At 44.0% G+C, this 17,200-nt stretch overlaps 1 protein-coding gene across 5 annotated transcripts in view; it reads left to right on the forward strand.

The window, feature by feature from the left end:
- Positions 1–17,200, forward strand: part of hmg20a (high mobility group 20A) — a 58,527-nt gene that overhangs the window by 30,524 nt on the left and 10,803 nt on the right. For 3 of the 5 annotated variants that reach the window (XM_070865000.1, XM_070865002.1, XM_070865001.1), the window contains exons 2-6: positions 1,023–1,118; positions 4,110–4,257; positions 9,856–10,071; positions 11,018–11,150; positions 12,243–12,280. In XM_070865000.1, coding sequence (XP_070721101.1) covers positions 1,024–1,118; positions 4,110–4,257; positions 9,856–10,071; positions 11,018–11,150; positions 12,243–12,280 — 630 coding nt within the window. In that variant the 5' untranslated portion in view covers position 1,023. The remainder of the gene's footprint in view (positions 1–1,022; positions 1,119–4,109; positions 4,258–9,855; positions 10,072–11,017; positions 11,151–12,242; positions 12,281–17,200) is intronic. The other 2 variants (XM_070865003.1, XM_070865004.1) reach the window with 1 other exon arrangement.

The following is a 17,200-nucleotide window of genomic DNA, read 5'->3' on the forward strand; positions in this document are numbered from 1 at the left end:
CAGCACTGCCTCTGTGATGTTTTATGAAAAACCGAGGTACTCCAGCAGCAAATGGATTCCACGCAGTGAGTGTAGAGCATTGTGGGATATCACACCGACCCATGTGCCATGCAACATTATTGTGACTATTCTTGGAAATGGTCACTTTTGTAATCCTGACCTAAATTTATATTAAAAAAAATAATCTTGGTACTCTCAATTGCTATGGTCATAGTTCAGTAGTGTTCCAGTGTCTTGAATTCTATTAGCTGTCCGGGGTACCACATTATTTCTTCACCTGCGACATCAGTTAAGTATGGTTCATATCTCGGCTGCATGGAGAGATGTTCCTGTAAGGTAATGGTTCCCTGCTGGGTGTTTCTGTCTGGTGGCGTTTTTATTAACTCTCCTGCCCAGAATAGCAGTCAATTCAGGGCGTCAAACTTGTTCATCCTGCAGTTATTTACGCCAGCAGTAAGACTTGCTGAAATTAAAGAGATGGTCTTTCACTGCACTTCTGAATTTAAGTGGATTAACATGAATATGAATGAGTTTCAGAATGAAGAGTGAACAGCAGCTGAACTTATAAAATGTTTCCCAGTCATTTGTAATGCCAATAAATGCTCACTTATTAGTTACAAAATACCTGACCAGTCGAAATGTTTGATCCTGGACTAGCAGTTAGTAATTTCCAAATGTGCTTGTTGAGCCAGATAATACTGGCACAGTTACAGCATTTTATGCAGACCGGATTCCATCTTTTAGATTATCAACTGAAGACTGCTGACTAACAGTTGTGATGACAGAAATGCTGAAACATAGATTAAAACTTTTCACTGATCTGTGAATGGCACAAAAATGACAACCAAACTGTTTGGCATTTGAAGCAATACTTTATTTTAACTTAATGGAATAATGAATTGTTTGAAACAATCAATAGGATTATTAATTGCCCCCAAAAAAGATTGCATCTATGCAGTCGCGAATGGACGTACAATTTTTTTTCCGAAAAAAAAACCTAAAACATATTCTTTTCCTCTTAGAATGATGGATGGACTCGTATCAAACACAGCATTACCCCTTCTTTTTGCTGATGATGACGTATCAAAGGAGAGCGCCGATCTGACAGTCGATGCAGGGTATGTTATATAGACTCTTGCCAAAAGGCACTGTAATATTGCACTGCAGTTAATTAATCTTCACCTGAGAGGACGGCAGAGTTTGGAAGGTAATTCGATAAATGCTGCCTGCTTTCTTTTGTCATTTGTTCTCCTGTAGATCATGACTGTAGCTGCAGTATAGTTCGGCAGATGTTGGCATTCCCCCATTACCTTGTCCAAATGGCCATTCTTTATGTGTGAACCTGTACCGCACGTGTGGTGGCAGGCTGCTCAACTGTGGAGGGCCTCACAACTAAGCCCATTTACGTCTGAGTTAGCTGTTGGCTACAGTTGATCAGTGCTGCTGATACATGGAGGGCAAAAATCTCCTCACTATCCACTGATTGTTGAGTGAGGATGAAGATCAGCTTCAGCTGAGTTGCTCCCCACAGCCCCCCGACGGCCACTGCCAAGCTCACAGAGCAACAATAGCGACTTGGGTGACGTATTAGTGAGTGCCTGTTGTCAATGGAACAGTACCCCAGCAAGGAGTTGGAACACAAGGGAAGAAAATTGACGAGAATTTTTTTTTTTAAATAAGAGGGAGTTGGGGGTGAAGAAGTAATTGTACATACAGTTTCCTCCTGCCCCAACACACCACTCTCAGGGCCTTACCCAATTGGCCATTCCCCATGAGACAGCCTAGACAAGCAGCATTAGTGGGCTATTTGACGTGGGAGCATCACAAAAACTAATCCTGTCCTTGCTCAACATGTGCGTGGTAGCTCGCATTCAGAAGCAGGATAAAAAAATCAGAAACAGTGCATTAAAAAAAAATTCTTCCATGTCCCTGGGGTGTGCCTGGCATTATGGATACTGTGTTATATAAACTACTGTAATTGCTGTACGAGCTGCGGGCTTGGAATGATGCCACAGGTTCTCGCTTTTTAAATGTACCTATTTCTACAAAGGTGATCTTATTCTCTGACATTTTACACATGTTGATGTTTTTGCCAAAAGTTTGATACCTCATTCTTTTTAGTCTACAGTTGTAATTGCTACAAATGTATTAGACTATTATTTTTTGATCATTGAAGATGTTGTGGAAGTCTCAGACCAAAGACTGTGTTTATTGAAGCCCAGTGAACCGCATGCATTGCGAATAGTGCACACATACAATGCACACAGCATTTGTAAACATCAGTGTTCAACTGTGAATAGCGATATTGTAAGGGACAGGTAGAATAGATGGGAAGTCTTCACTGAATGAACCTTAATTCCTATTAAAAGGTAACATATCCAAATGCTTTACTCGAATAGATTCAGTACCGTCACTGGATTTATTTAGTGTATTGGTACGAATGCACTATAGAAAAAATTGGACTTAAACTAATATTCTCTAATGTTGTGCGACACCTGCAGATCATCACACTACCAATGATTGACCTGTAACCAACGGTACTTCACCTTAGTGTTATAAAGTTGAAAACATCTTTCCAGTCGCAATCCAAATCTGAAGGGGCAAAATCTATCATTGAAGTGCTGGATGTTTTTCACAGACTAAGTGGACATAGTAATAAAATGTGATTGACTGTGCTGGAATCTAGAACTGGGGGCATAGTTTCAGAATAAGGAGTCGTCCATTTAAAACGGAGATGAGGAGGAATTTCTTATCTGAGGGTCGTGAATCTTTTGAATTCTCTGCCCCAGAGAGCTGTGGAGGCTGGGTCATTGAATATATTTAAAGTGGAGATAGACAGATTTTTGAACGATAAGGGAGTCAAGAGTTATGGGGAGCGGGCGGGGAAGTGGAGTTTAGGCCAGAATCAGATCAGCCGTGACTTTATTGAATGGCGGAGCAGGCTCGAGGGGCCAAATGACCGACTCCTGCTCCTATTTCTTATGTTATGTTCTTATGTAAGTAGAAGAAAAATAATTTATCAAATTAATAGACTTTGGCAGTATATATTTTATAAGACTGTTATTAGTTGGAGGGTATTACGCCAAACTTGTAGTGGCTCCTGTCGATCCTCCAATGCCCTATGCCATCAGGGAAAGCGCCTGCCTGAAATGCATTCTATAATCATAGAACGGTTACAGCACAGAAGGAGGCCAATTGGCCTGTCGAGCCCATGCCAGCTCTCTGCAAGAGCACCTCAGCTAGTCCCATTCCCCCCGCCCTTTCCCTGTAGCTCTGAAAAATTATTTCTGGCAGGTATTTATCCAATTCCCTTTTGAAAGCCACAATTGAGTCAGCCTCCACCACCCTCTCTGACAGTGCATTCCAGATCCTAACCACTCGCTGCGTATTACTGTCTTTTGTCATGTCGCCTTTGGTTCTTCTGCCAACCACCTTAAATCTGTGTGTCCTCTGGTCCTTGATCCTTCCGCCAGTGGGAACAGTTTCTCTCGATCTATTCTGTCAAGACCCCTCATGATTTTGAACACTTCTATCAACTCTTCTCTCAACCTGTTCTGCTCATATCAAACAGTTTCTACTTTGTGCAGAAGCAGTTGATTTATCAAAATGCTGATGAAGCACAGCTGGGTGCAGCAAAGCCACAACGTTTAGATATTTGTAACAGCAAATTCATGATGGTCATTGACCTGGAAAAAAAAGACAGACGTGTGTGTTGTGTGCGCACGCACGCACAATAGTGTTACCGTTGAATTTTAGTGAAGGGTAAGTGGGTACCGGTATCTGAAATTTTCTAGGATTTCAGTAAAGGCTACTGGTGGGTATGTGACATGTTTATACTGTGCCACTGTGAACTGCAAAAACCACCATTTGATGTACTTAATACTAGGGTGATGTCATGGTGGTTACAGACCTCTCACTGGTGGTGATGGTGGGAACAATTTGAGATGGGAAACTAAGGGTATTGCATGAGAAACAGATTGACTTGCGTGCCGTTCTTGCTGTAGTATATTTGTGCTAATACGTTAAACAGGCCTTGAAACATCAGTGTTCTGTACTGTACTGAATCATCTTTGCACAACAAACTTTAAAACTTTTTCCTTTTAATGCAGATTTTCAGGCCCGGAGGGCTCATACAGTTCAGGGGTCTCTCAGTCTCTGAACAATCCAGAGTTTGTGGAGGATCTGTCCCAGGTGCAGTTATTGCAGAATGAGTCCCCCCAGGCAGCAGACAGCAATGAGCAAAGAAGTGAGGAGGAGGTGAGTGTGGAAACCATCTGTGTTTATCGCTTAGTTGCTAAAGATCACACAGTAAAAGCATTGTATTCTCGGGCACAAGCAGCTCTAGTTGGGTTTTTTCTCACAGAAAATTCACATCTCTCTGACAATTAATGTTTCAGTCGAGACCTGGAGAGCGCACTCTCCGACTGGACAGTGATCAGGTGCAGGAACCCAGTCGGTTTGTTTGTCCTAATTGAAGTTAAGTTTTTGATGCCATTTACCAGAGCTTAATTAAAGAATTGAAAGAGGTAAACATGAAATGGAAATAAAAATAATAAGGAAGATTACGGAAGGGGGCAGGTTAAAGGTGTGTGGATAACGAGCATGACAAAACCGGTCTAAGCAGCCTAATAGATTAACTCAGTATTCTAGGAAAACCACACACCAACAATGGGTTATTAACTGGACCATTTTCTCAGTTTTCTTTTTTTATTATTTTCTTTCCTCCAGTTTTCTTCCCCCTCCCTGAAATTCCACCTCATACTTAGATTATGGTTCCAACAGTGCCATCTGTCGTTTTGCACCTCCCCCAAGTCGCCATGTTTCAGTCATGACCTGATGTCTGCACAAGCACACTCCCCAGCAGAAGTGGCCGGACAGTGCAGAACCCCAGGCTGTTTTTGTCTTCCTTCTGTTCCCTGGGTACACCATCATCATCATCATAGGCGGTCCCTCGAACCAGGATGACTCGCTTCCACAAGAGTTCACAAATGTTTCAATGAAGGACCCAATATTCCAGTCCTGAACTCCAATTGAGGGGATGGAAGATGCCTGTGCGTGGATTTTTTTAACATGTGGTAACCGTTGCACATCAGCCACCATACGGGCTTGACAGAGCTAGGCCTTTATCCAGTACACCATGGCCATTAGTAGTATCCTCATTACTGCTCTGCCTGAAATCAGCTAACTCAATACAGACTAGCAAGCTAATGGGCTGCCACGGTTTTAGTGTACCTCGCTATTAGACCAGCCAGTGCATTTCATAGAATCACAGAAATTTATGGCAAAGAGGAGGCCATTTGGCCCATTGGGCTACAATTTCCATAAAATCCGCCACCATCGGATTGTCGCCCAAAAGATCGCTAAGATTCTTAAATTAACGCTGGTGAAAAATTGCACTAAAAAAGGAAAAAATACTGCCCGGCGAGAAAATGGATCTTACACGTAGATTCTCGGCGGTTAAATGCAATCCTGGGCAAATTGGGCGGTTCTTAATCAAAATGGGCGGTAGTTACTCAAATTTAGACCGACGGGGGAAAACATAAAAAAAAAAAATTTCCAAGAAATAAAAAATCAGAAAACATTCTCAAGACCCTTTTTAACTTAATCGCTGTAAAAGAATTATAAAAAACACTTTAACTTACTTTTCTTTGTAGGGGCACTTACGTACCGCCCAGCCCCGGCTGATTTTCGTTCTTACCTATGGGCCACTGCTGAGCCCAAACTTGGGCAGTAGCGTTTTTTTTCGGCAGTGCCCGTCGGCGGTCTGCTCCCCAGTGGTATTTCGAAATCGCCGGCAGAACTCTTGTGAAATGGAGTGGAAATTCTTGCCGGGTGGTTTTCTGCCGAAAACGAGCAGTACCGCCGAGAAAACCAGCGGAAATGGAGTGGAAGTTCATTGTGTTTGTGCCAGTCGAAAAAGAGCTATCCAGCCTAATCCCACTTTCCAGCTCTTGGTCCGTAGCCCTGCAGGTTACGATGCACATCCAAGTACTTTTTAAATGTGGTGAGGGTTTCTGCCTCTACCACCCTTTCAGGCAGTGAGTTCCAGACCCCCACAGCCCTCTGGGTGAAAAAAGTTCTCCTCAACTCCCCTCTCATTCTTCTACCAATTATATTAAATTTATACCCCCTGGTTGTTGACCCCTCTGCTAAGGGAAATACGTCCTTCCTATCTACTCTATCTAGGCTCCTCATAATTTTATACACCTCAATTAAATCTCCCCTCAGCCTCCTCTATTCCAAAGAAAACAACCCCAGCCTATCCAATCTTTCCTCATAGCTAAAATTATCCAGTCCTGGCAACATCTTCGTAAATCTCCTCTGTACCCTCTCTAGTGTAATCACATCCTTCCTGTAATGTGGTGGCCAGAACTGCACATGGTATTCTAGCTGTGGCTTAACTAGTGTTTTATACAGTTCAAGCATAACCTCCCTGCTCTTATATTCTGTGCATCAGCTAATAAAGGAAAGTATCCCATATGCCTTCTTCACCACCTTATCTACCTGTCCTGCTAACTTCAGGGATCTGTATACATGCACTCCATTTACCAACTAATTGTCCATTTCATTGTGGTTAAATGTGAGATTCATGGAAGTTGTGGCGAGATGTAAAGCTTTAATTCTGTAAAATGGTTCATTTCAGTGATATATTTCAAGTTTTGAGCAAGAAATAGTGAAGGTTTTTAAATCCTATTAGATTTGTCACAGAATTTTCTTTCCTAAAATGTTCGAACATTCTCTCCTGAAGTTACTACATAACTATTAGGAGTGGGTTAAAATCAGCTACCTCACAGACCAGGAATCAGACCTGCAACCTTCTGGACTGTATGGCTCGCTACCATGTGCCGTATTTACCCTGTAATCTGGGGAGCTAATTTTTCTCCTGATCTCTAGCATTCCTCCACAATTTCCTAAACAAGAGGGGATAAGTAGCTTTTAAGTTGGCAGCTAGGTGTGCTACTGAATCTTGAGGGGCTTGACAGGATAGATGCTGGGAGGATGTTTCTCCTGGCTGGGGAGTCTATAACTACAAGTCATAGTCTCAGGATAAGGGCTCGGCCATTTAGGATTGAGATGAGAAATTTCTTCACTCAGTCGATTGTGAATCTTTGGAATTCTCTACCCCACAGGGCCGTGGATGTTCAGTCGTGAGTATATTCGAGGCAGAGATCTATAGGTTTTTGGATACGAAGGGAACCAAGGGATATGGGGTTAGTGTGGGAAGGTGGAGTTGAGGATCAGCCATGATCTTAATGAATGTCAGATCAGGCTCAAAGGGCTATATGGCCTGCTCCTGTGAAGTGCCTTGGGATGTTTCACTAAATTAAAGGCGCTATATAAATATAAGTTGTTGTTGAAATAACTGCAGTATCTAACTTTTGATAGATAGTGAATCTTGGTATGCATATATAAACCCAAACTATGGCCAAAATATAATTAATTTTTCGGATGTTTTACTGTATGTTCCCCACAGGGAGGAGGTTTCATCTCCTACAGAAAGTCCTGACTTGTGATTTATACACTTGGCCTGTTCCTGCTTCTATTTTTTATGTTCTTATTTGCTTTCAAATCTTTCCCCCTCCCTAGGTCAGTGAATTGCCACTGGCTTAACTGAATGGAGAACTTGTGTCCCTGTGACTCAAGTGAGTTATTTGAGGAATGAATCATAAAATGAGCTGGGCGCTGAGACATGTGTTGAAATCCAACCCAGACTGGTGGGACAAAAGTCTCTGTCTCCCGGCTGCATGGATCCTAAGTGAAATTAGTTCAGAAAGTCTCAAGCCAGCTCTCCCTAGTTTGGCACGAAATTAATAATCTCTTCTCCGAGAGGCCAAAGGCTGTTTGGTGTGCGATACAGGAAAAATGCCACACTGCTACAATCAGATTGGAGCTCAGGCACATTACTCTGTGTCTAACTGTGCTTCACCTGACCTGTGAGTACTTGATGCTGACACTGCGTGCCTGAAATGGGTATTGTTCTGTTCCCCAACACTGATGTCCTTTACATTGACGAACACAAAATTCACAGCAAAAAAAGGTCACAAATTCATTGTGTGTTCCATGCAGTCAAGAGCAGCGATGAACGTTTCAAGTATTGTGCACTGTAAGCCTTTTGTTTGGTACAGTGCATGTCTTTGTGTTAAAAAATCACACTGATGACCTCATGTTTTTCCACCCTGCTTATCTTTTATGTCTAGAGACAAGGTAATATATTTTCTGCCTGCTAACATTATTATGCGTAACATGATAGTCTTCTCTGTGGTTAGAATAAGATTGGGAAAATTTCAAATATCATTTCAGGAACAGGTGCAAAAGTGTATAACTCACACTTTCTGTAGGAGATGAAACCTCCTCCCTGTGGGGAACATACAGTAAAACATCCGAAAAATTTATTATATTTTGGCCATAGATTGGGTTTATATATGCATACCAAGACTCACTATCTATTAAAACGTTACATACTGCAGTTATTTCAATAACAACAACTTGTATTTACATAACGCCTTTAATGTCGTGAAACATCCCAGGAGTATGATGCGATAAAAAATTGACACCGAGCCACATAAGTAAAAATTAGCACAGGTGACCAAAAGCTTCATCAAAGAGTTATTTTTTAAGGAGTGTTTTGAAGGAAAAAAGAGAGGCGGAGAGGTTTAGGCAGGGAGTTCCAGAGCTTGGAGCCTGGGCAACTGAAGACATGGCCACTAATGGTGGAGCAATTATAATCAGAGATGCTGAAGAGGGTAGAATTAAGAGGAGCGCAGACATCTCGGGTGGGGGTGGGGGGTGGTGGGTTTGTGGGGCTGGAGGAGATTACAGAGATAGGAAGGGGTGAGGTCATTGAGGGATTTTGAAAATAAGGATAGGAATTTCCATTCTTTAAAGGCAGTGGCTCCTTTCACATGCCACAGCTGCCTTCCAGTGCTTTGCCCAATTGGTCATTCTCCATATGGCAGTGTAAATGGTATGCGATTGAGCAATGGGTGATGTCACAGCTGAGCCCAAGACCCTCCTCGCTCAGCATTTCCAGAACGGTCGGTACATAGCAATTAGGAATGGGAACCCTGGTTCTCCAACCCCCTCAGGCCGAGCAAGCCGAGGCTATATGTAGCGAACTCTGCACAGACGGGGAATTGAATTTGAGACTTCCTATTCTGTATGATGTAAGAACATGAGAAATTGGAGCAGGAGTCGGCCATTCGGCCCTTGTGATAAATATCTGTAGTTAGCTCAGAAAATGAGCTGGGTAATCGAGCTTTGTGACTGCACTGATGATGAAAATGTTTAATCCGCATCGTCTTTGCATACGAGGTTGGTTTGGTTCATTCCAGCTTACAGTAATCTTGCTGTGGTCACAGTAGGTTTGAAGTAGGTTAAGCTGCCGTTCTGAATGGAACAACAAGCTGGGAAAGTGAATATACAAGTAGGGGTGATCCAGCTGGTGAAGAACGAGTCGTGTCTGAAAGAAAGAAAGCCTTGCATTTATATAGTGCCTTTCACGACCACCAGACGTCTCAAAGTGCTTTACAGCCAATGAAGTACTTTTGGAGTGTAGTCACTGTTGTAATGTAGGAAACGCAACAGACAATTTGCGCACAGCAAGCTCCCACAAACAGCAATGTGATAATGACCAGATAATCTTTTTGTTAGACGGCACCTCCGACAATGCTGCACTCCCCAAGATGCACATGGGTTGGTTTCTTTTTTGGTGGGGTGGGGGTGTTGGACTACAGCTCGTAATGTTGTATGTAGTGTTCATCGCTTCCACTGCAACAGGGATCCCTCGCCGGGCACCTTCTGTCAGCGCTGTTCAGTTTCTGACATTGTAAAACAGACTTGCTTTGTATTGTTAAGCAGAAAATCGCCAAGAAAGGGGGCTGGCCCAAAGGAAGGAAAAGGAAAAAAGCCACCAAGGACAGCAATGCTCCGAAAGCCCCACTCACTGGCTACGTGAGATTCCTCAACGAGCGCCGGGAACAGCTTCGGGCACAGCGGCCGGATGTCCCCTTCTCCGAAATCACCAGAATGTTGGGAAACGAGTGGAGTAAACTGCCTGCGGATGATAAGCAGGTACTGAGAGGGTGGGTTGGGCACCGAGTGTAATGATGGCTGGGCTCTGAACTCCCAATATGGATACAATCTCTCAATGGTTACTCGCAGAGCCGGAGCTTGGATGTGACATGATCGCTAGAGCTTGCGTGAACAGGTGGGATGGGTGGCCTGAAGATATAATTCATTGGTGGAACGGTGTCATGTGCCACATGTCGGTGGGAAGCAAATCGGTCGACCTGATTTCCCCGACATGGTAAATTCTCATTGTAAGCCAGGCTAATCTTTGTGCAGTAGGGGTGGTTGAGTTGACTATCAGATGTTTTCATGAATCCCAGAAGTTGTGTCGTCCCCCCTGCCCAAAAAAAAATCATTTGAGGACCATGAGTAAGGAGCCAGACACATATTGGGGGACAGCATCAAGAGTAAGATGATGAGATAAATTGAAAAGCCACAATTGGATGATATCAAACTGGGGTTTTGAAAGCTTCAAGGGTGGTGAGGAGTGAGAAGAAAGACACGGGTTAACTTGTTCTTTGTAGTGGTTGGAATTAAATCAAGACCTCCTTGTAGGAATCATCTATCTGCAGGTAACTTGGTGGTACAAGGACGCACTGCACACCCAAGCTGGCCTGCCGCTTGCATTTAACAGTTAAGCCGTCTGTGGTAATGGAAGTGACTAGGGAATTGATTTAGTTCATTATCATTCTTTGCTGGAATCACACTCTTGTAGAAATCATGCATGGACCAAGCACTGATTGCTGCGAGTGCACTGAGTGCATATATCCTTAATCACAGTGTGTCCCTGTGAATATCCAATTTGTCTGTCAGCCCTGTGAAGTTGCTAGCTAGGTGAATACTTGATCAGTAGTTTGTGTTCTCTGCTTGGCACCATCCCTGTACATTCCGAATGTACCGCGTCCCTCTGACCCTTTCTCTTTCTAATCAGTCTGTTCTGTCTGTCCAGCATTATTTAGACGAGGCGGAGAGAGACAAAGAGCGTTACATGAAGGAGCTGGAGCAGTACCAACAGACTGAGGCTTACAAACGGTTCAGTCAGAAGGCAGATGACAAACGGCACACAAAAGGGCATAGCCAAGGTAAAAATCGGGAGGCTTGCGGTTAACTGAAATATTGTCAGCAGTTTCATAATGGGCACAATTAGCTCCTGTAAAATCTGAAACTCTGGTTTTTAATCCCTTCCTTTGTTGAGTCTCCTCATCCCAGCCCTCTGCAAATGGCAATGTGAAGACATTTTTACGTGAAGGGAGAGCAGCCAACTGCAGATACAACTCTCCCTCAATTGGCTGCGTCCCAGAATATAAAGATCAGGCTCAGAGAATCAACATCATCAGTGTTCAGGGGAGAAGGATAAAATTAACCCAAAGATGCTGCTGTATTCATGTTGTTCTCTGATTTAAACCAGTGACCAAATGGAGATTGAAGTATAGTATTGTAAGTGGGTTGATTTCTCCAAGACAGGACAGGTTAACAAAGCAATTAATAAAGCATATGGGATTCTGGGCTTTATAGGTAGAGGCATAAGAGTACCAAAGCCAGGAAGTTATGCTAAACCTTTATAAAACACCAATTCGGCCCCGGCTGGAGTATTATGTCCAGCTTTGGGCACCGCACTTTCGGAAGGATGTGAAGGCTTTGGAGAGGGACCAGAAGAGGATTTACTCGAATAGTTCCAGGGATGAGGGGTTACAGTTATGTGCAGGGACTAGAGTAGCTGAGGTTGTTCTCCTTAGAGTAGTGATGGCGATGAGTGTATTTGATAGAGGTGTTTAAAATCATGAAGGATTTAGATAAGAGGAAATATAAGAGAAACTGTTTCTAGTGGCTGACAGGTCGATAACGAAAGGAACAGATTTCAGGTGATTGGCAAAAGCACCAGGGACGACTCGAGGAAATAATATTTTACACGAGTGGTTAAGATTTGGAATGCACTGCTTGATAGGGTGGTGGATAAAGATTCAACAGTAGGCTTCAAAAGGGAATTGGATAAATACTTGAAAGGGAAAAAATGGCAGGGATGCGGGGAAAGAATGGGACTGACTGGATTGCTCTTCAAAAGATCCAGCGCAGACTCAATGGGCCAAATGGCCTCCTGTGCTGTACTAATCTATGATTCTATAACTAACACACATGAAATGGTATCTTTTTTTTATATCTCCCCTGTCCTTTAGATGAAGGATCCCGAGCCAATAACATTCTTGTTACTGAGGTAGGATTGCTAATCTATTACTTTTACCAGCACAGCAGCTAAGAAACAATGAATATATATGTATATATATAAAACAACTGGAAAACAGAATGGATTGGCCTTATTGTAATTGAACTCAATGAGCCACATGCCAGTGCCCAACTTGGGGGCGGGAGTTCTACAACTGGCCATGACAGCAGTACTTGTTGCTGGCTGCTTCTACTGAAGGCACTGGGGTACAGATCCACAGACAGCAGCATTCTTCCAGTACCATACCCAATTGGCCATCCTTCATTCGCGAGCTCAGAGGACAAGTGCTGACAGGTCATTCGACTGCAGAGGGCATCACAGCCAGGACCAATCCTTATTTCACCCGACATCCACACACTGCGTGCTTTCCAGCTGGAGTTAATGTATGCCAAATGGATGCAGAAATCCTGGTTGGTCTTCCTAGCCCAGGGATGCTGAAGCCAACTGCGGTGCTGCTAGCATTGTTTTAAATTCATTCATAGGATGTGGGCGTCGCTGGCAAGGCTGGCATTTATTGCCCTCGAGAAAGTTGTGGTGAGACGCCGCCTTGAACCGCTGCAGTCCGTGTGGTGAAGCTGCTCCCACAGTGCTGTTAGGGAGGGAGTTCCAGGATTATGACCCAGCGACGATGAAGGAACGGCGATATATTTCTGTGTGTGTGTGGCTTGGAGGGGAACTTGGAGGTGGTCGTATCCCCATGCGCCTGCTGCCCTTGTCCTTCAAGGTGGTAGAGGTCGTAGGTTTGGGAGGTGCTGTCAAAGAAGTGCATTGCTCGAGCTAGAAACCGGGAATCAATCCTAGCCTTCATGGTTTAGGACTACACTGACCAGTGCTTTCATCGTTCAAACACACGGGATCTCTGTCGGGTTTTATTTTTCTTTCGCTTTGGGGAGATGCCTTGTCTGGGCTCAATACATGCACCTTAACAGCACAGTTGTGATCAGGATAGAGCCTTAATACTGCATCTCCGTCCCTACCTCATTCCCATCTATTGCTGAAACCTTCATCCATGTTTTTGTTATCCCCAGACTCTACCATTCCGGTGCTTTCCTGGCCAGCTCACCCATTTTCCACCCTTTTTTGACGAGCTCATCCAAAACTCTGCTGCCTGTATCCTAACTTGCACCAAGTTCCGCTCACTCATCATCATTGTTCGCTGGCTTACATTATCCCCAGGTCCACTAACGCCTCGAATTTAAAAGGCTCATCCTCGTGTTCAAATTCCTCCATGGATTTGTCCCTCACTATCTCTGTGACCTCCTCCAGCCTTATAATTCTCCATGGACTCTGCACCCCTCCAACTCTAGCCACTTGCACATCCCCCACTTCCTATACACGTTTATTTAATGGTACTAATTCAAGCCCGGAATTTAGTCTTTAAATTTCAAGCTTGAGTCATGAGTGAATCAAGAAGTGTTAGTAACATTGCTCATTTGACTGTCTACACACCTGAACAAGCACTTACGATTGAGGTAGTGGTTTGACATAAATACTGCAGTTTCTTAAATCAGAAGGAGTTGCTCGACAATAATGTAGTAACCGAATATTCATTAGTATTGGCCCATGTGGAGTGGTTGAGACTGCCACCTTTCCCCCAAAACCAAATGGGCAGGGGAGTGATGATGGGTGTTGTCATGGCTTCTATTTTAATGTTTCCTTACGATTGTTAAAAAGTTAATTGATAAAGGAAAGCCTTCACACCATAAGCAGAGAAGTAAATCAGAAAAACATGGATTTCATTATTTAAGTATATTTTGTGTGTCCGTTTACTTTTTCAAAATTTCCAGCAGCGCACTCAAAAAAAAACGTTTCTGCCGAGGTGCGTGGCTACACAGCGGACTGGAGGTCCCACGCAGGCTGCTCACCGGCTTTTCAGTGCAAGAAACCGTGCACGCGCGACAAGTTGAATGGCCGCGCAGCCTGTTAAAGGGATCGTGCACACCCCCCAAAAAAATTACAGGGAACATTGGTAACAATTGTAGGAACAGACGCAGTGGCTTACTGGATCCTTCCACTGAAGTCTTTTAAGTAGCAGGGTTTGGTGAAGAGTTATATTCCAGGGGCATGTTGCGGAGGATGCTGTAGCCCCCTCCTGCACAGTTCCAGCTGGTGGACGAAGAATCTCTGGGGCAGGTGGGAGATGGAAATTCAACATTGAGAAAACGCGGAAGTTGTCGCCAATTTTTTTTTAACTTTGGAAGTTTGACAAATAGTGACATGTACAAATGACTTGTGCGTGTTTACCAATAGCTGAATTTGCCTCAATTTAGAAGAAAATGTTTGCACAACGGAGCAGAAGCAGGATCTGCGTTTCCCAGAATGCTGTGGATAGTGGTTCGAAGAAAGCCCTGTGGATTGATAGATTAACTTTCACCAACTTGTAAATGACAGCATCTCCACCGAGGGATGTGCTATTTCCATGAAATAAGCAACAGGAATTGCTTTCTGTGCATTTTAATGAAATCTTGGAATGATATTCTGGACTGAAGTTCATTGAATGTTGCTGTTTGCCAGAACTGATGTTGCAGAAGTAAGGAATAGTGCCAATTTACAGACTGGAATGTCTTTACATGAACCAGTTATTTCACAGACCCACTCATTCCCCATAGATTACACATGCACATTTCTTGTATTTTGCACTTGGGTCAAGGCTAGCTTTATCAGTAGACGCTTAACCAGCAGGGGTGGCATTAGAACCATGCAACCCGTACAATTACACGCAGCCCCGAGTGATCTCAATGATAGGTCACCTGCACAATGGTAATAGCTCATCCATGATCATTTTGACAACTATTTTATATTACCTATTGCAAACATACCTTTTAACGATCACACGTGTAAGGATTTGACACCAGATTAAGTCTTTAGAAACAAAGACTTGCATTTATATAGCGCCTTTCATGACCTCAGGACATCCCAAAACGCTTTACAACCAATGAAGTACTTTTGGAAGTGTAGTCACTGCTGTAATATAGGAAACGTGGCAGCCAATTTGTGCACAGCAAGCTCCCTCACACAGCAATTTGTTAATGATCAGATCTGTTTTTAGTGATGTTCATTGAGGGATAAATATTGGCCAGGACACCAAGGAGAAATCCCCCTACTCTTCTTCGAAATAGTGCCACGGGATCTTTTACGTCAATCTGAGAGAGCAGACGGGGCCTCGGTTTAACGTCTCATCTGAAGGCCGGCACCTCCGACAGTGCAGCGCTCCCCCAGTACTGCACTGGAGATTCAGCTTAGATCTTTGTGCACAAGTCTCTGGAGTGATTATTTAGTATCATTGACTAGTGAAATATAGGGGCCCCAAACTGAACTCCTACAAGACAACAACTCTGCTCCTGGCAACCAGCTCTGAAAACAGTGGATGGGGCTCGTTCAAGGCGTTTTGTCTGGTAGTTTCCCTGGTGATTCAGTAAACTTGTATCCAGTGAGTAGTTGAGCCACACACACACTGGGAAATTCCTAGGTTCCATTCCCAGGCTGTGCTTAGTTAGCTGATTTCATGCAGGACACCATCCAGGACAAAGCAGCCCGCTTGATTGGCACCCTAACCACCACCTTCAACATTCACTCCCTCCACCACTGGCACACAGTGTCTGCAGTGTGTACCGTCTACAAGATGCACTGCAACAACTCTCAAAGGCTGCTTCGGCAGCACCTCACAAACCTGCGGCCCCTACCACCTAGAAGGACATGGGCAACAGGCGCATGGGAACACCATCACCTCCAAGTTCCCCTCCAAGTTACACACCATCCTGACTTGGAAATATATTGCTGTTCTTTCATTGTCACTGGGTCACAATCCTGGAACTCCCTCCCTAACATCACTGTGGGAGCACCTTCACCACAAGGAATGCAGTGGTTCGCCACCACCTTCTTGAGGGCAATTAAGGATGAGCAATAAATTCTGGCCTTGCCAGCGATGCCCACATCCTGTAAACACACTTTTTTTTAAAAGCTAGGGCAGGAGTGGGTGTACAACAATTACCTCTGTTCCCCTGGGGGTTAAAAAAAATCAGCCGTGAATTCCGCTTCTGATCACTATCACTGACTGCGGCTGGAAAGCAAATATTGGCTAAGGACTGAATCCGGTTGAGCTGCCATGCCCTCCATGGTCAAATAGCCTACCAGCCCACTCTCAACGGCCAATTGGTCAAAGTAACAAAGGGCTACTGGCGACTGGAAGCGTACTGCAGCACGATTCAGTTCCTGCTGGATAGGAGAAAATTGGCACCAACCAAAGGGTGAGGGGGAAACGATTGGTCAGTTTCTTGTCGGGCCTTGTTGCCTCCAGTTGAAAAATGTTTCTCTCTCGCTGCCTCTTTTAGAAGTCACGTCTGCCGAACAGCTTTATAGCGGCAAGGGGAAGCCTAGGAAACAATAACCTGCTTCCAAACCCTTGTCAGTTCATTCTGTAACCATCTGTTCGAGTGCGTACAAAAATAGCCTGTGGTGGTTTGCCCTCTGTTTTTTTCCCCTCTCTGGATGGGTGCCTCCTTGACACCTCTTCCCTGACCATTTACATAGATCAAAGACTCTCTTCGTGGATCTGGAACTGGCCTTAGCTCGGGCAGCCTTTGAGAACATGAACATTAGCTGCAGCGTATCAGGGCAAGGTGACAGAATTTTGGCAGCACAGATTGGGAGCAGATCACTCACCCACCCTTTCATCTAGGTTGATGTTTAAATATAAAAGTTTTTGTTATTGGAGCTGACTGTCTAGTTGTTCTGACAACTTGCTGACAGCCATCATTTGTGCTGCTTTTAACTAAACTGCTGGAGACAGTCTACTGTAGGAAAATTATTTTGGTGAGAGGAGAATGCTTGAAAAAACACACTCTGTCTATCCAGTCAAATCCGTATCTCCCTTATCTTTGCCATGGCTCAGTGGGCAGCACTCTCGCCCCT

The sequence above is a fragment of the Pristiophorus japonicus genome, chromosome 21 (genome assembly GCF_044704955.1).
Source record: "Pristiophorus japonicus isolate sPriJap1 chromosome 21, sPriJap1.hap1, whole genome shotgun sequence".
Classification (NCBI taxonomy): Eukaryota; Metazoa; Chordata; class Chondrichthyes; family Pristiophoridae; genus Pristiophorus; species Pristiophorus japonicus.